The sequence below is a fragment of the Rhinopithecus roxellana genome, chromosome 18, assembly GCF_007565055.1.
Source record: "Rhinopithecus roxellana isolate Shanxi Qingling chromosome 18, ASM756505v1, whole genome shotgun sequence".
Classification (NCBI taxonomy): Eukaryota; Metazoa; Chordata; class Mammalia; order Primates; family Cercopithecidae; genus Rhinopithecus; species Rhinopithecus roxellana.
The window spans coordinates 62,662,967-62,679,128 of NC_044566.1; the positions used below are offsets into that span (position 1 = coordinate 62,662,967).

The 16,162-nt window shown below is 35.7% G+C and overlaps 1 protein-coding gene across 3 annotated transcripts in view; it reads left to right on the forward strand.

Annotated features, from left to right (window-relative positions):
- Positions 1 to 16,162, forward strand: part of UBL3 (ubiquitin like 3) — a 75,425-nt gene that overhangs the window by 13,356 nt on the left and 45,907 nt on the right. Inside the window, exon 1 of one of the 3 annotated variants that reach the window (XM_030922153.1) lies at positions 2,199 to 2,430. The exons of the other annotated variants lie outside the window; for them this stretch is intronic. Coding sequence (XP_030778013.1) covers positions 2,353 to 2,430 — 78 coding nt within the window. The 5' untranslated portion in view covers positions 2,199 to 2,352. Of the gene's footprint in view, positions 1 to 2,198; positions 2,431 to 16,162 lie in introns of those variants that run through there. 3 annotated transcript variants of the gene reach the window in all.

A 16,162-nucleotide genomic window follows, 5' to 3' on the forward strand; every position in this document is an offset into this window, starting at 1 on the left:
TATTTCTATTCTATTGTCTTCTTTCCTTATGGGACTACAGTTACATGTATGTTAGGTCATGTCACAGTTTCCATTCTTTTTTCCCCCTTCTCGTAAGCCTAGAGATTTTCTAGCCACCTATTTTCATGTTCACTTATATCTTCACTGTCCAATATCCAGTTGTTTCCAATTACTGAGTTTTTAATTTTAGTTTTTGTATTTTGTATCCTAAAATTTACATAGATTCAAATTCTTATGTTTTCATCTGTTTTCTTGAGTATATTAACTGTTGTTGCAAAATTCCTGTCTGATGACCATCGCATCTAGATTGCCTGTGAGCCTGTTCCTGTTGTTTTGTTTTTCATCATTCAATCCTTTTTCCTTGGGTGCCTGGCAATGTTTTATTAACATTGTGATGAAAAATTATAGAGAATCTGAATTATGGTTATCTTTCTTCATATAGGATTTAATATCCTCTGGTGAGTAGTTAGAAAAACATTGATTACTTTGATTCATAAGTGACTGATATGACACGAGCCTGAATTCAGGACAGTCAGGAAATTCTGATAGCCTCACTGTTGGTGCACTACTGGTATATAGCCCTTAGCCAAGGTCTCGGTTGAAAGTTTGGCATATTTACCAAGATACCTCTTCCTTGGCAAGTCCCGAATTTCAAGTATCATGAGGCTGATGAAAGCTTTTTTTAAAAACCTCTTTTCAACATCTTTTTGTTGGGATTTCCTGAATTTCAGTCCATGCTGTTTATCATTCAGCACATTCCTGGAGAGGAAAAGTTGAACAGAATATTGGGCTCCTTTCTTTGAGGTTCGTTTTTATTTTCCTGAGATCCTGAATTCCTGGCTCCTTGGTGGTGCAACATCCACTTTTTGTGTCTTCCCAGCCCAGTGAGATTCATACAAGTTCTGGGATGCTGCTTTCTGCTTGGCCTTTTGCTCTGTGCTGGTAATTGGCAAATATCTCAAGGGGGAATTGAAGTGAGATCTTCAAAGTGTTTCCCTTCTCTAAGGAATCTTGGATTCTCAAGTCCTGACTCTTGGTTGTTCTCCGGAACCCTTCAAATAGCTGGGGATTTAGGGGCATTTTATATAACCTTTATAGTTGTTTTCCATGGGAAATTTGGTCTGATATTGCTGTTCTCTCATAGATAACCTAATTGCCTTTTCTTTTCGTACCCTGGTTTTATTTTTTTATTTATTTTATTTATTTTTTATTTATTTACTTATTTTTGCTGTTTTGTGCTGTAGAATCAGCAGTCCTCTATCTCTTCCATTCTTCTAGTTGCTAAGAACAGCTAAAACTAATTACTATGTTACTTACCATGGCACCATCAGCCAAGCAGTTGCTTAAGTCAGACATCTCTTGGAGCCATCCTTGATTCGTCTCTTTTCCTCATTCTTTATGTTCAGTCGCTTTCGAAGTATATCTAGAATCCATTTACTTTTCTTCATCTCCATGCTACCAACATAGTTCAAGCACCCTCTCTCTCCTGGACTATTAAATTAATCTTGGAACTAATCCTTCTACTTTTATTCACATTCCCTGTAGTACCTTTTCCAAAAATACATTGAGTGTTTTCCATTGAAGAATAAATTTCCATAGAATAAAATTACAAATCCTTACCTTGGGCCTTCAGGGTCCTGCATGATCTAGCTCCTGCCTAACATGATTATCTCATCTCATTTGATTTACTATGCTTTAATTATATTGGCTCCCTTTCAGTTCCTCAAACATGCCTACAAGCCCTGTCCCACAGCAGGGCTGTCTTTTCCTAGGATATTCATCAATAAGACCACATCTAACTCTGCCGCCAGGCTGGAGTGCAGTAGCGCGATCTCGACTCACTGCATCCTCTGCCTCCCAGGTTCAAGTGATTCTCCTGCCTCAGCCTCCGGAGTAGCTGGGATTACAGGCATGTGCCACCACCCTGGCTAATTTTGTATTTTTAGTAGAGATGGGGTTTCTCCATGTTGGTCAGGCTGGTCTTGAACTCCCAACTTCAGGTGATCCACCTGCCTCAGCCTCCCAAAGTGCTGGGATTACAGGTGTGAGCCAACGCACCTGGCAGGAATTATCTTTTTTAAAAGAGCAAGTAGTGTAGGAATCGGTGAGTCATTTTACCTCTCCTTAACTTCCGTAAGAGTGTGAAATTGGTCCTCAAGAAAGAAGAGAAGTCTAAAAAGTATAAATTTATGTGAGCATTCAGTTGAAGAAAAAAATACCAATATGAGATTAGATGAGTCACCAAGGGAGAGAGGGAGGATACCCTGAAGGCACAACCCCTCTATTTGGGAACAAGGGAATTAAAAAAGTGAGAAAAGAAACAGAGTTACAGGAAAAAAGAAAATAATAAAAATGCTGGATCGTCATTTAAGGCATATAGGGAGAAACTCAAGGAGGAAGAGTCGTCAGCAACAGCAGATACAGCAAGAGGTGAGGAATATTGTATAATTTGGTGAAAGCTATATGGGTCTCAATGCATTATCAGATATTTCAATGTGGTCAAGAGTGTTTTTAATATAATTCTTGTAGTTTTCTTCCGTATTGATATGCTAGGCATAGAAGGATTCAGTATGTCCATTTTTTTGGAAGTCATTTTTTCCATTCTTATGCCTGTATCTATATTTTCCCAACACTTTCTAATTGTCAAAATATTTTGCTTTGCTACTGCGTATGATCAGGACAGGCATTAACAGTACTTGCTTTTTGCTCTGAAATTATTCCTTTTTAATCCTACACAGGTGAATTTTTCTGTTACAGAATAATAGGGCTGTTGGTTCAGTAGCAATCATCTAGTTCATGCTTTGATGCAGAGTTTGCAAAGAGATGTTTCTTATTAAATTCTTTGTACCCAGAGAAAGAGTTTTACTAAAAAAATTGGGAAATCAGATTCCCAGCTGGCATAGGAGAGAAGCAAATGGCTTTTTCATTCCCCAAAGTACTGTCTACCTTACTCCTTTGGGATTTAGAACAGGCAGCCAAGAAAAATCAAAAGCTGGGAAAACTTTTGCCCTAAATACCTTTATTTTGGGTTCATTGATAAGTTGTACGTACTGCAGACTGCAGATGTAAGCTTGTTATTATATTTTTGCTTTTCAAATTATGCCAACACGTGAGTCGTTTCTGGAAGAAATACTGACATATGTCATTTCTCAGTTAGAACCACTAGATGGACAGCTGAAGTCTTCCTTGAGTAGTTCAAGTGGCTATCCCAGGGTGGACAAAAGGGATAGCAGTCTACTCTGAAGCTGTAAAACCCTTTTTTTGTTTCCCAGGTGACTTGAATAACTTATATAACTTATAATTACCTGAAAAGCACACCAAAAATATCACAGGTGCAAAAGGGAGGTTTTCCAGAATAGGCACATCAGATTATGACAAAGATAGGAACAATGGTCTAGCCACTCACTCTGTTTGAAAACATAGTATATATGTGGTCACATATTAGATGATTCATTTACGCTAGAAGAGTAACTTTCCCAAATTGACCATTCTTGTCTTAACATTTTAAGAACATATTTTAATTAAAAATAATAGTAATTTCTTATAAATTTATAATTGATGTGACTATTTTAATAACATAAAAACAATATTTTAAAAAAATTAACTTTTCAGAAGGAAAGCTAATTATCATTATGGAGCGTCAACTAGGTTAATGTGGTTGCCGCTCAGTTATCCTCCATAGTAAAGTTAATGACGTGTATTCCTTCTGTGATTTCTCAGTGTACTTGACCAGTAGTTCCTAAAGAGAAGTATTTATGTGGCTTGTCCCATTTTGTCCTTTCTTGGCCATACTCTTATTTATTTTTATCTGTCTGCACTTAAAAATCTACATTTGTGGCCAGGTGCTGTGGCTCACACCCGTAATCCCAGCCCTGTGGGAGGCCGAGGTGGGCAGATCACCTGAGGTCAGGAGTTCGAGACCAGCCTGACAAATGTGGAGAAACCCATCTCTTCTAAAAATACAAAATTAGCCAGGCGTGGTGGCGCATGCCTGTAACCCCAGCTACTTGGGAGGCTGAGGCAGGAGAATCGCTTGAACCCGGGAGGCGGAGGTTGCAGTGAGCCGAGATCACGCCATTGCACTCCAGCCTAGGCAACAAGAGTGAAACTCTGTCTCAAAAAAAAAAAAAAAAAAACCTGAATTTACTGTTTTGTTTATTTTTTCTTTCATTCTAATTTTGTAACTAATTAGAAAAGCAATAAGATTATTGTAAAACTTGTAAAATAGAAAACATTTTAAGGAAAATAGTGCCATTTATAAAATTCTTCTTCTTACATATAAATACTATTAATGTTTTTTCTCTCTACACTCCAGATTTTTTTATGTGTGATGTGATATGTGTGTGCGTGTTTGTGTGTGTGTGTGTGTATACAGTTGATAATTCATTTTAAAATGTTCTAATTTGGGGAGGTCTTAAAGATCCAGTTTAATTAAGTGTCCTTTTATGTGCCCTTTTGTGTAGGCAATTTACACTCACTCGAAAGAAAACCTTTAGTTCTTTGAGTTTTTCCGTAGGATAAAACAGGCTTCTTTTTAACAAATCATAGCTGTACCGTATTTCTTTTTTAAAATGCAATCTTTGGCCAGGTGTGGTAGTTCGTGCCTGTAATCCCACCTACTGGTGAGTCTGAGATGGGATGATCACTTGAGCCCAGTAGTTTGAGACTGCAGTGAGCTGTGATTGCGCTACTGCACTCCACCTCAGGTGATTCTGTAGAGTAATATGGTTGTACCAGTGACTAGAAACACTTTTCTAATTTTAATCCTGTAATTTCACTAAGATCAAAGCAAATTAAAACCCACCTAAACCAGACTATTTCAGTAGAATCAAAAGGAGCAGAGGTTTGAGTTTATATTTGAGATTTGTGGAACGCTTATTTTAAAATCTTTGAGATCTCACAAAAGGACTGTTTTGTTTTTAACTGTTCCCTCCTTCAGTCAGTACTTTATCCTATTGCTAGATTTGTAAATACATATATGGTATCTATATACATCTCTATAGTACACAAGACCTTTTAAAAGACTCTTTAGATTTTAATTATGTTTTATTTACTCCCCCTTTCACCAGCTAAAAGTAAATGAAGTAAAAACAAATATCTAAATGTGTGATTTACAAAATTTACATACATTTATCTTTTCAGAAATCACGTTTGCATAAAGTTCATTAACTGAGTTCAATGTCTGCTAATTTATAAGATACTTTCCCTGCCTTATATAGTCAACCAAGGCAGCATATTCCAGTGGTGGTACTGTTAATTATATCAGAATTAAGAACATCAACACTTTCTCAAAAGTACTGAATGAGAGCAAGTTTCTAGATCTTCGAATTCAGGTAATTTAATTGAACAAAGAGCTTTAGGACTAGTTGCAGTCACCTAGCAATTACTCATAAAATTGTTTTTAATTTCATCTGAGTTCCTTGAGAGCCACTGTGTTGAAGATTCTGTTTTGGGGATTTATGTGCAGTCAGATAATTCATATTTTGTATTTCTGTACAAAATCAATAGAACAAGACAAAAGCAAACTTATAGAAAATTAGTAAAAAAAAATTTTGTATGGTCTCGTACTAGAGAATATAAAGCAAATGAAAGGTTTTTATTGGCTAAAAACTAAACTTTTCTACCTGTGGTATATGTTTGTAATGAACAAATGATACACATACAAAGTGTTAGAAAGCTCAACCAAAGAAGTTAGTATGTTCTTTTGGAAATGAGAATGTCTTCATGTTCCAGTGACATTTAGTATCTGGAATGCAGTAGCACCCTGATCTTACTTTAGAGATTTTAAAGTTAGATCTACCAATAAATGGCTGCAAAAGGTATTACATCTGGCTTCCTGAGCACTTTGATTAGTTACCCAAGAGTTGTGATTACTATGACATGACATAGTACAGCTGTAAAAAATAAAGACAATTTTAAGTTTTGTCCTGGTGTGTATACCTAGCTTTCCTATGTTACAAGAAAGGTATTTTCTTGGTGATGAGTTTAGTGTAATAAATCAAACACATATATAACCTATAAGTAATAGGTTTACAAAGTATAAATATATTGAAACACTGCTCAGATTTCATAGTCTTTTTTTTTAACAAAGTTCTTTTGGTACTTAAGTCAGTAAGCCTTCTTCTTCTTTGCATTATTTTTTAATAGTGAAATACCAGTTGCTGGCATGTATCGAGTGCCCAGGTGGGCACTATTCTATGCTTCACACATGTTAACTCAGTAAAATTTCCCTACAATGCTGTTAGGTAATTATCCCCATTTTACAGATAAGGAAGCTGAAACATGAAGATTTTAAAGGAGTTTTTTGGTAACTGGTGGAGCCCTGGCATTCAAATCCTGGCATTCTGTTTCCAGAGCCTATTGTGTGACCGCCTATTATTCCCAGAATTCTGGGAAGGCATACGCTGCTATTAAATACTATATACATTAGAAATAAGGCAGTTCATTTTATATATGCATGTGGTAAGATTATAGAACAAAAAGACAACAGTCATTTAACAAATAATAGCAAATAAGCTGAAGGGTTGACTTCAGTAACTTTAGTATGTAGTTATGTTTACTGTTTTTCTCATGGTTGGAACCTAATATGTTGATTTAAGCAATGTCTGTAGTTAATTCATTAGAATGAAAGGACAGAAATATAGTGGATGATGACTCAAGGGAGAAAAAAGCTTGATATAACAGTTTTTAAATGTTTAATACTATTTCAAATATAGGAACCATGAGTGAAAAATAAACTCCAGGATCGCAAGGAATCTGGGGAGTATCCTAAACTTAGAGTTCATTCTGTGTTACTGTAAAAAGTCTGAGGACCTCAGGCCGGGTGTGGGCCTGAGGGCTCACGCCTGTAATCTCAGCACTTTGGGAGGCTGAGGCAGGCTGATCACCTGAGGTCAGGAGTTCAAGCCCAGACTGGCCAACATGGTGAAACCCCATCTCTACAAAAATGCAAAAAGTAGCCAGGCATGATGGCACATGCCTGTTGTCCCGGATACTCAGGAGGCTGAGGCAGGAGAATCACTTGAACCTGGAAGGCAGAGGTTGCAATGAGCCGAGATCGAGCCACCAAACTCCAGCCTGGGTGACAGAGTGAGACTGTCTCAAAAAAAATGTCTGAGGACCTCTTAGTGGGATTCTCATTTCTGATACATCTCTCTTTTCAGGATCACTCGCATCCTAGTATTACTAAGGACTTAATTAGAGAAGCTTCTTTCCAGAAAAGAAAGGAAAAACCATGTGTTGGAATAAGTTAAGAGACATTGTTAGGCTTATTCGAACACCATAAATCATCCTATATGGTTTATTTGTAAAACCTTTTACGTTTTTGAAATGTTTGACATTTTATCCTTGCAGTTGTCTATAGAAAAGTTTGGGGGGTAGGGAGGGGGGAAAAAGGATTATTGTTCTTGAATTATCTCCTGTGATAGAGGTCTCAGGTCTTGAAATCAGCCCTTTGACATTAATGAATCTTGCTCATGAATTCTTTTTTTTTTTTTTTTTTTTTTTTTTTTTTTTTTTTTTTTTTTTTTTTGAAACGGAGTCTCGCTCTGTCGCCCGGGCTGGAGTGCAGTGGCCGGATCTCAGCTCACTGCAAGCTCCGCCTCCCGGGTTTACACCATTCTCCTGCCTCAGCCTCCCAGTAGCTGGGACTACAGGCGCCCGCCACCTCGCCCGGCTAGTTTTTTGTATTTTTTAGTAGAGACGGGGTTTCACTGTGTTAACCAGGATGGTCTCGATCTCCTGACCTCGTGATCCGCCCGTCTCGGCCTCCCAAAGTGCTGGGATTACAGGCTTGAGCCACCGCGCCCGGCCCGCTCATGAATTCTTGGGGGTGGGGACAGTGGTGTGGTCCTTGGGTTCTTTCTAAATTGTTTTTCTCCAACTTGGAAATATGGTTCTCTTCTGACTTTTCCCTTTTTTAAAAAAAGTGATGTCTTTTCTAGTAGAAGAAATTTTACTTTTGAAAAATGCTCATAAAAAGAAATCTACATAATTTGAAGTATTCTAGTATTTTAATTCATTATTATAAGTAAGCAGTAATTATATAGGTTCGATTACAGAAAGTATAACTGCTTTATTATATTAAATCTTCCAGTCCTGTGATTGGTAGGTTAATTTTTTTCCAGGTTTGTAGAAGTACCATTGTAACAACCTCCTGAGTTTATGAACTTGGCCAAATGTTATATTCACAGGTAACTGTTTCTTTTGAACTCTGAGCATCTTTCTTTATCCCGGGATTTCTGATGTGGATAGCCTTGATGCGGTTAAGGGTAAATGCAACAAAATCACCTTACTTGGCTCTTTCCCTTTCTTTTTACACTTCATAGTTCTCCTTTTCTGTCCCAAAGCTAAACATGGGGTTTAATTCTCTCAGACTATAAAGCATTTAGAGAGTCACTTAGGTGGGATTTTCTAAGCACTTTTATTTTAACTTTCATGAAAAATTTCAAACATACAGAAGTAGAGAGAATATTATAATAAAACTTCCATGTATCCATATTTCAGCTTCAACAGCTGTCACCTCATAGACAGTAGTGTTTTATCTGTATTTATATTTGCCCTACTTGCTCCTTCTCAATTATTTTGAATCAAATTCCACGTCATTCGTAAATATTCCCAGATATATAATATAGATAGTGATTATTTTTAAAACAACCATAATACTGTTATCACGCCTTAAAAATTAGCAGCAATTACCTAATATTATCAAACCACACAGATATAAAGTATGTAAAGATGCTATCTTTTAGCAATTGAAGGCATTGAAAAATTAACATTTCAGAATGTGATTCGTGTTAAAGTGGTTTTTGTCTTGTGAATGTTGAGAAGGGGAGAACGTGTGGGAAAGGTCTTTAAATTCTGAGACAGTATTCTTAGAGTTCTGGGTTTTTCAGTCTTAAACTAAAATGAACTAAGTCTCAATTTGCTATCAAAATATACAAGCTATTATACATTGGCCACTAAGGTGAAGTGCAAGCACACTTGTGATATGCATATTATGTGAAGACAGAACTTTAAAAATAAGGAAACAAACACTTTTTTGAAAGGCTGGAAAAACTGCCTTAACATTTAAAAATAGTTCTTAGAGAAAAATTTGTCAGGTGATTGGCCTTAATTTGAGAAATTATTAGTTTTCATCATCTTTTTTATTGGAAGGAAAAGGAAGAAAATAGTTATTTGTGTATTTCTGATCAAGTGACCTAAGCAGTTTTCTTTTTCCTTTGCTCTATAAAAGATTCGTAGTTTAAATAATTGATGTTAAGTGTCTCTGAATTCCTGTGGTTTGAAGGCTTTGCACATATTAACTTTCTCTTCCTGACTGAAAAGGATGTGTGTGATAGTATCTTTTTTCCTTAGTTAGTCTAAATTTAGATTTCTTGATCATGAATTAGAAAGCCTGTGAGTGTATGTGAACATTAGAATATGACTGTTTTCTTATTTTTAGCTACTTTTGCTGCTGAACTTCCTTTTTTCACTGCTTGATGCAGTTAAGGGTAAATGCAGAGCTGATACTGCTGTAATGCAGCTTCTAGGCCAGAACATTTGCATATAATATGTTCTATACCAGGAACTTGAAATGGGGACTAAATTAATGTGAATGAAGCACATTAATTTGCTAAACTAGCAGCTATGTCAGATTTTAAAAATAACTTTTTGCTGTCAGTTCAGGCTAGCACAAGTTATTTTCTGTAACTCAAATGAATAAAAAGCAAAAGTTTAAAACATTCTCTGGATCAAATGTAATTTTGAATTCCTGGCTTACAGAGAAAGCACTTGTTTATGTCTGGTTGCCGTTTACTCAGCTCCCTGCTCTCCCATCTGTCAGAATGCTGACCCAGTTTGGGATTAGAGTAGGGATTTACCACACGCACAAGTTTATACATGCATGCACACATGTACATGTGAATTTGTACCTAAGAATTTCACTTAACAAATTGGATTTCAGCATTGATCTTCTGCTAAATGGAATTTTTAAAAAATTATCTATGATTATTTTCTGCTTTTAGAGTTGGATTACAGATTACATTGAAAAAAATAGAAAACTTCCAGAAACCCTCTCCTTTCTAATACATTTCAGCTATTTTGCTTATGGTCTCTTTCCTGTTCCTCCCCTGACCCATTCTTATTTCCATCACCTCAGCCAGCTTTATCATCATAACCCTGTACCCCTCCCCTACTAAGTAGAGCGGGGACTAAGCAGTGATTAAAACATTGGAGCAAACCTGAGTGGCTTAATTCATTTTAAAAATTAGAAGGTTCTGCTGCCCATTTATCCATCAGATAAGAGGCAAAATAAACAGAAAAGCTTAGCTTTAGTTATTACAGTTTATGTTTTCATCTTAAAAGTGTAGCATACCAAGCTATGGTAACTGTAGACTTCCCCAAATGGCATTCAGATTCTAAACTAGAAAATGCTCTTATTTATTTACTCCAGAATAAATAAAATGTCACAGACAAGAAGTTAATGTATTTACCTCCTAAAATGACTTTAAAGATTGAGGTGGTTTAGTATTTAGTACTGAAACTTGGAATCAAATAGTTCTCGGTACAAAATGTCCAGGAATAATAAGGAAACAGCGTGGCAGCACTGCCATGGTTTTTGTCTTTGGGGGATTGTTGTATGCAGGCAGGATAGCTTTTACGTCTCACATCTTGAATCGAGAGGTAACCCTAATTTACCTAGCAGTTAGGTATAACAGCAGTCTGCTCCCTAGTGTTTATCCAAGAAAAAGGAAATAGCAAATGTCTCCAAGCAATAAAAATATTACACAGATTCTTATAACCAAATTTATAAACTTTACTCCTAGAAGATTTTCAGAGTTCAACATTGTTCCTTTTTTTTTTTTTTTTTTTTTTGAGACAGGGTCTTGCTCTGTCACCCAGCCTGGAGTGCAGTGGCACAAACACAGCTTACTGCAGCCATGGACTCATGGGCTCAAGCAATCCTCCTACCTCAGTAGTTGGGGCCACAGGCATGTGCTACCATGCCCAACACTTTATTTATTTATTTATTTATTTATTTATTTATTTATTTATTTATTTATTTATTTGGTAGATACAAAATCTCACCATGTTGCGCGGACTGGTCTCAAACTCTTGGGCTTATTCGATCCTCCTACCTCATCCTCCCAAAGTGCTGGGATTACAGGCATGAACCAATGTGCCCAGCTCATTTACTTTTATTTTAGACACGTGTGGTAATATTTTAGGTAAACAGTTTAAAACTGATTATTTCAGCACATAGCAAGAGATTTGCTTTAGATAGTGAAAACAGTCAGCTTCTATGGTAAAAATTCCTTATTGTTATTTAGTTCTCAAAGTAGACTCCCTAAACTCTGTGGTTACATTCCGTAATTCAGTCAATTTCTTCAATACCATATTGCTTTAATTGAGAAGGGAGTCTACACAAAGTAAAGTAATAATACTAATTATTCAATAATAAAATTATAATATGTTTACAGAGTGCTTTTTGCTTTTCAGTTAAAATACTGTCATTCGTATTGTCTTATTAAAAAATAGATTATTTCTTCTTAGTCAGATCCAGGTGACGGTGGGGAAAAAAAAATCCTTCAAAGCTGACAGAATTCCTAGCATAGCATTCTGAAGTTTAGTGGAAAATAGCCCTGAGCACCTACCTAATATGTCCTAAAAGCATCATTGTGTGATAAATGATATTTATGATGACTCCATGCAGAGACTGGTTATTTGATAGATACTGAAAGGTGCTAAACTTACCTACATCAGAAATGTATAGATTATTCAGCTGTTCACAAAGAGAGCTCCCAAAGATAGCTCCCAAAGATAGAGCTAACATAGACTTGTATGAGTTCAGTTCCTTCATAGCAGTAGGTAAGTTATCTAGACATCTTTCATTGAGTGCTTTTCTGTTTGAATTGGCATCTGTTTAATCACTTTGTGAATGACATAGGTATAGAAACCCACTCATCTGGTAACTTTTAGGTAGATTTTTAGGCAATTCAGAAAGCACACTGAGAATTTCCATAAAATGACAGTAACATCGCCTGAAGTTTTATTTTATGGTTCTGGGTTGGAAAGATAGTACATATTTGGGAACAAAGTGGCATTCAGAAGAGCAACAATAAAATGGGGTTTTGTTTGTTTAGTTTAGCTTTGGGTTGTACATATTCCTTGGCTTCTAGATCTCACAAATTGATTTGTTCAGGAAGTTAACACATTTCTAACTTGGATAAAATAATTTTAATGTTAATATCTTTGATCTATGGTAGGTGGGTAATTCATGGTCATTTCCCAAAGTATGCATTTATCGTTTTTTGGTATCCAGACTAGAGGATCTCAGAAGTTTGAAGCTCATTTATTATAAGGGATATTTCCCCCCATACACACCCATTTTCCACTCATCTAACTCGTTCTATTTGAAATCTCAGCTGAGTCTTTTTCTCTGAGATGCTGTTTCAGACCCTTGTAAATCTGTATTGGTGCTCACTCTTTGTGCCCCAGTGACACAGGATTTCTGTTATAGTACACACTGGATTGACATTTCAGTTGCTACCATGTTTTGCCCAGAGTTAGGACAATTCACAGGGGTTGGGAACTAATAGTTGTGAACTAACACAGTAATAATAATCTTTAAATATTTGCCCAACATATATTTAATGGAAGAGGAATAAACTGGTTTTCTTTTTATAACATTTCTATATGGAAACGAATACCTACTAATTCATTTTCTACTGGACAATGCAGGGTCAGTTTTCTAAAAATAATTAGACAAACATTTCTGAAAGTTTGATAGTTTTAATCCCTTAGTTTTTATTGCATGATTTTTCTGAACCAGACAGCTTCTAAAGGGCATTTAAAATTACATAATAAAATTTAATTAATTCTGGTAAAAATATGTTGTTCAGTTTTGGAACTTCAGCTGACTGCAACCACACATGGCCATCTTATTCCGGTGGTGTATTTCTGGACAGCAGCCCGCCTCGGTCATTCTTTAATAAAACTCTGGTCTGTCTCACTAGCTCATGTGCTGGGAGGGCATGGCACATGGGCATCTTATTCAGCTTTATAATAGGCCCTTATGTCTTAGGCCTATTACAGTGCTTGGAAAAGAGTGGGTATTAATATTTATTGGATGACTTTTTGAAAGAGTATTAAAGTTTTTCTTTTTACTCATTTATAAAATTTGACTTGGCATCTCAAAATTTTTATTATTTTTTATTATATAGTTGTTATAGATCTCTATATATTAAATGATTATTTGTGATAACAGTAGAAGCTCTTAGTAGGTTTTCATGTTGTTGCCATTAATTTGTTCTAGATTTTCTGTTTGGTAGAATATAAATTTGTTTTCCTTGAGGACATCTGTAAGCTAGCAGGCAGGCTCAGTTTTAGTTAAGGACTAATAAGTAAAATTTGTAACTGCGGAAAGACCTTGTATGATTTTTGATATTTGAAGTAAATAAAACAACCTGTATTTATTCATATTGGCTGTGCAATATAACTTCACAAAATCTACAGCAAAATAATATTAGATACTCTTTTAGAAAAAGAAAGATTCTAAATTGAACCTAAAACTACTGTTTCTTCTTGGATTAGACCTAATAACTCAGAATAGAAATGAACCCTCTTGAATAAGTTGAAGAAGCATGATTTGCATTCCTTCTTTTGTAACTCTGAACATTATTTCATTAGATAACTAGAACAGTGTCACTAATACTCATTAATTACATCTTTTTCTTCTGAGGATTTTCATTTTATTTCAAAAGTGGCTCTGGCTGTTCTTCCCCAAAGCATATGAGAATATTGTGGTGGTGTTTAAAGGTTGCTTTATTTCTTGAAAATAATGATGCAAAGTGAATTTAAAAAGTAGCAGTTTGAGGAATTGAATACAGTCGTCTCTCAGTATGAGAGAAGGATTTGTTCGGGACCCTACCATCACCCAGTACCAAAATCCACAGATGCTTCAAGTCCGTGATATAAAATGGTGCAGTATTTGCATATAACCTATGCACATCCTTTCCTATATGTTAAATTATCTCTAGATTACTTACAACGAATACAATTTAATGTCATTATATGTAGTGTTTTTTATTTGCATTATTTTTAATTGTTGTATTATTTTCAATTTTTTCCAAATATTTTCAACCTGCGGTTGGTTGAACCTGCGAATGCAGAGTCTCGAGGATACAGCTAACTTTACAACTGTTCATATTTTACTTCAATAAATTTGCCTTTGCCTTAAGTTGTTTTGGTGTTTCCCAGACTTTGGTTCTTATTGAAGATAATTTCTTTTCTCGTTACAACGAAAAAAGATTTATGACTTTCAAGAAGAAAAATAATTTCTGAGCAAAGAGAAAATGAAGAAGAATACTATGGCTAGCCAGCCAGAGAAGTGTTTCCTGAAGTTCTATGCAATTACTGAAGTTTGGCTGTAATTTGGCTCTCAGCAAGGCAAAGAGAGATATCTGATTGATAATAAGATTCATAATATTCATAAATTAAAACTATACCAATTGCTTAGGAAAAGGAAATTTTTTTCTGGCACTGAAGTCTGAGAGAAATGTCTTACATAGGCCCTTAATAAAGGAGACATTGACTAGCTCTTTCCAAGTAAATGTAATAGGTATTTTTAATGACATAACTCTTAGTCACAATTGGGTAAAAATGACTCTTTAGAAAATAGCACTGTCTAATAGAAATAGAACACAACATATGTAATTTTAAATTTTCTGGTAGCCACATTAAAGTTAAAAGACACAGGTAAAATTAATTTTAATAACATTTCACCTGATATATCCAAAATATTATAATTTCAACTTCTAATTGCTACAAAATTATTGATGGTGTTTTACCTTTTTTCATACTAAGTCTTCAGACTCTAAGGTGCGTTATACTTAGAGCACATCTGAATTCAGATGTCAAATTTTCATTAGAAATAGTCTATATTTCATAAAATTTACAGTTGAAAAAATAAATTCATATACCCAAGTTCCAAACATGCATAAGGTTTTCTGGTAACTGAATCTCACGTATCAATTTTTAAATTTAAATTAATTTCAAGTGCTCAATAGCTGTATATGGCCAGTAGCTACTGTAGGCAACAGTGCAACTCTAGAGTATCTAGGGTTAGAAAAATCTTACCCAGGAGTACACATCGGAATCACCTGATACCTTCAACATATATGACCTTGGAAATGATTCAGTATGTCTGGGGTGGTGCCTTGGAATATGCATTTTGGAAAGTTCCACAAATATATTCTGATTTATACCCTTGGCTAAGAATGTATTAATCCCGAAGAGAAAATGAGCTGCATATACTTAAAGTGATATAACCATGAGTGGTGGTTCTTGCAGGTAGGCTTTGTACAAGAGTTCAGCAGTAAGAGCCCAAAGTGCAGATATTCAACATTCCCAGCTTGAAAACTCTTAGAATTGAATTTTGAATTGGATAAACCCTATGCTGATTTGAAAGGGAAGGTTTACATGGGGAATAAATAATGGCGAGACTGTCAATACATTCAGAGAATTGTGGACTTCAAGATGTAAACCCTGTGGCCCCTTTGGAGAGGCTTCTTGAAGGATACAGGTATTAAGCTAGGCCTTTTACAAATTCATAAGATTCAGATGGGGGAGCATTCCAAGTGTAGGAACGTTAGTACAAGTACAGCCTATATTGGCGAAGAAATTTTGAAGTGAGATGGAAAGCCAGAGTAAGGGAGAAAATTTCTAATTTTGTTTATTTAAAGGGCAGCATGAAGATACTTGGATATTTGAGAGAAAATAGGGAGTGTATCAGTTAGGAATGCTTTTAGCTGCAAAAACAAGCAACCAAAAAACCACAAAAACCCCAAACAACCCCAACTAATAGTGACCTTATCACTAAAGATATTTAATTATCTGACATAACAAGAAATTGGGGAAAAGGCATTCTGGCTAGTCTAGCAACTCAGTGATGTTATCAAGCAGCCAGATATTTTTCATTATTGGAGGTAGGCTTTTTATCCTTGTGCTTGTTGCTCAGTAGTTTCAAGATAGCTGTGTAGCTGTAGGTATCACAACCAATTGAAAGACAAGAGCAAGGGGTGCGGAATGGCATGGAGGGCATGGCAGGGACAGCACGATCTACCAGTTTCCTTCCGCAGCTCTCTCTTCTTTTCAGCATAGGATTACATTTCCTAGAAGC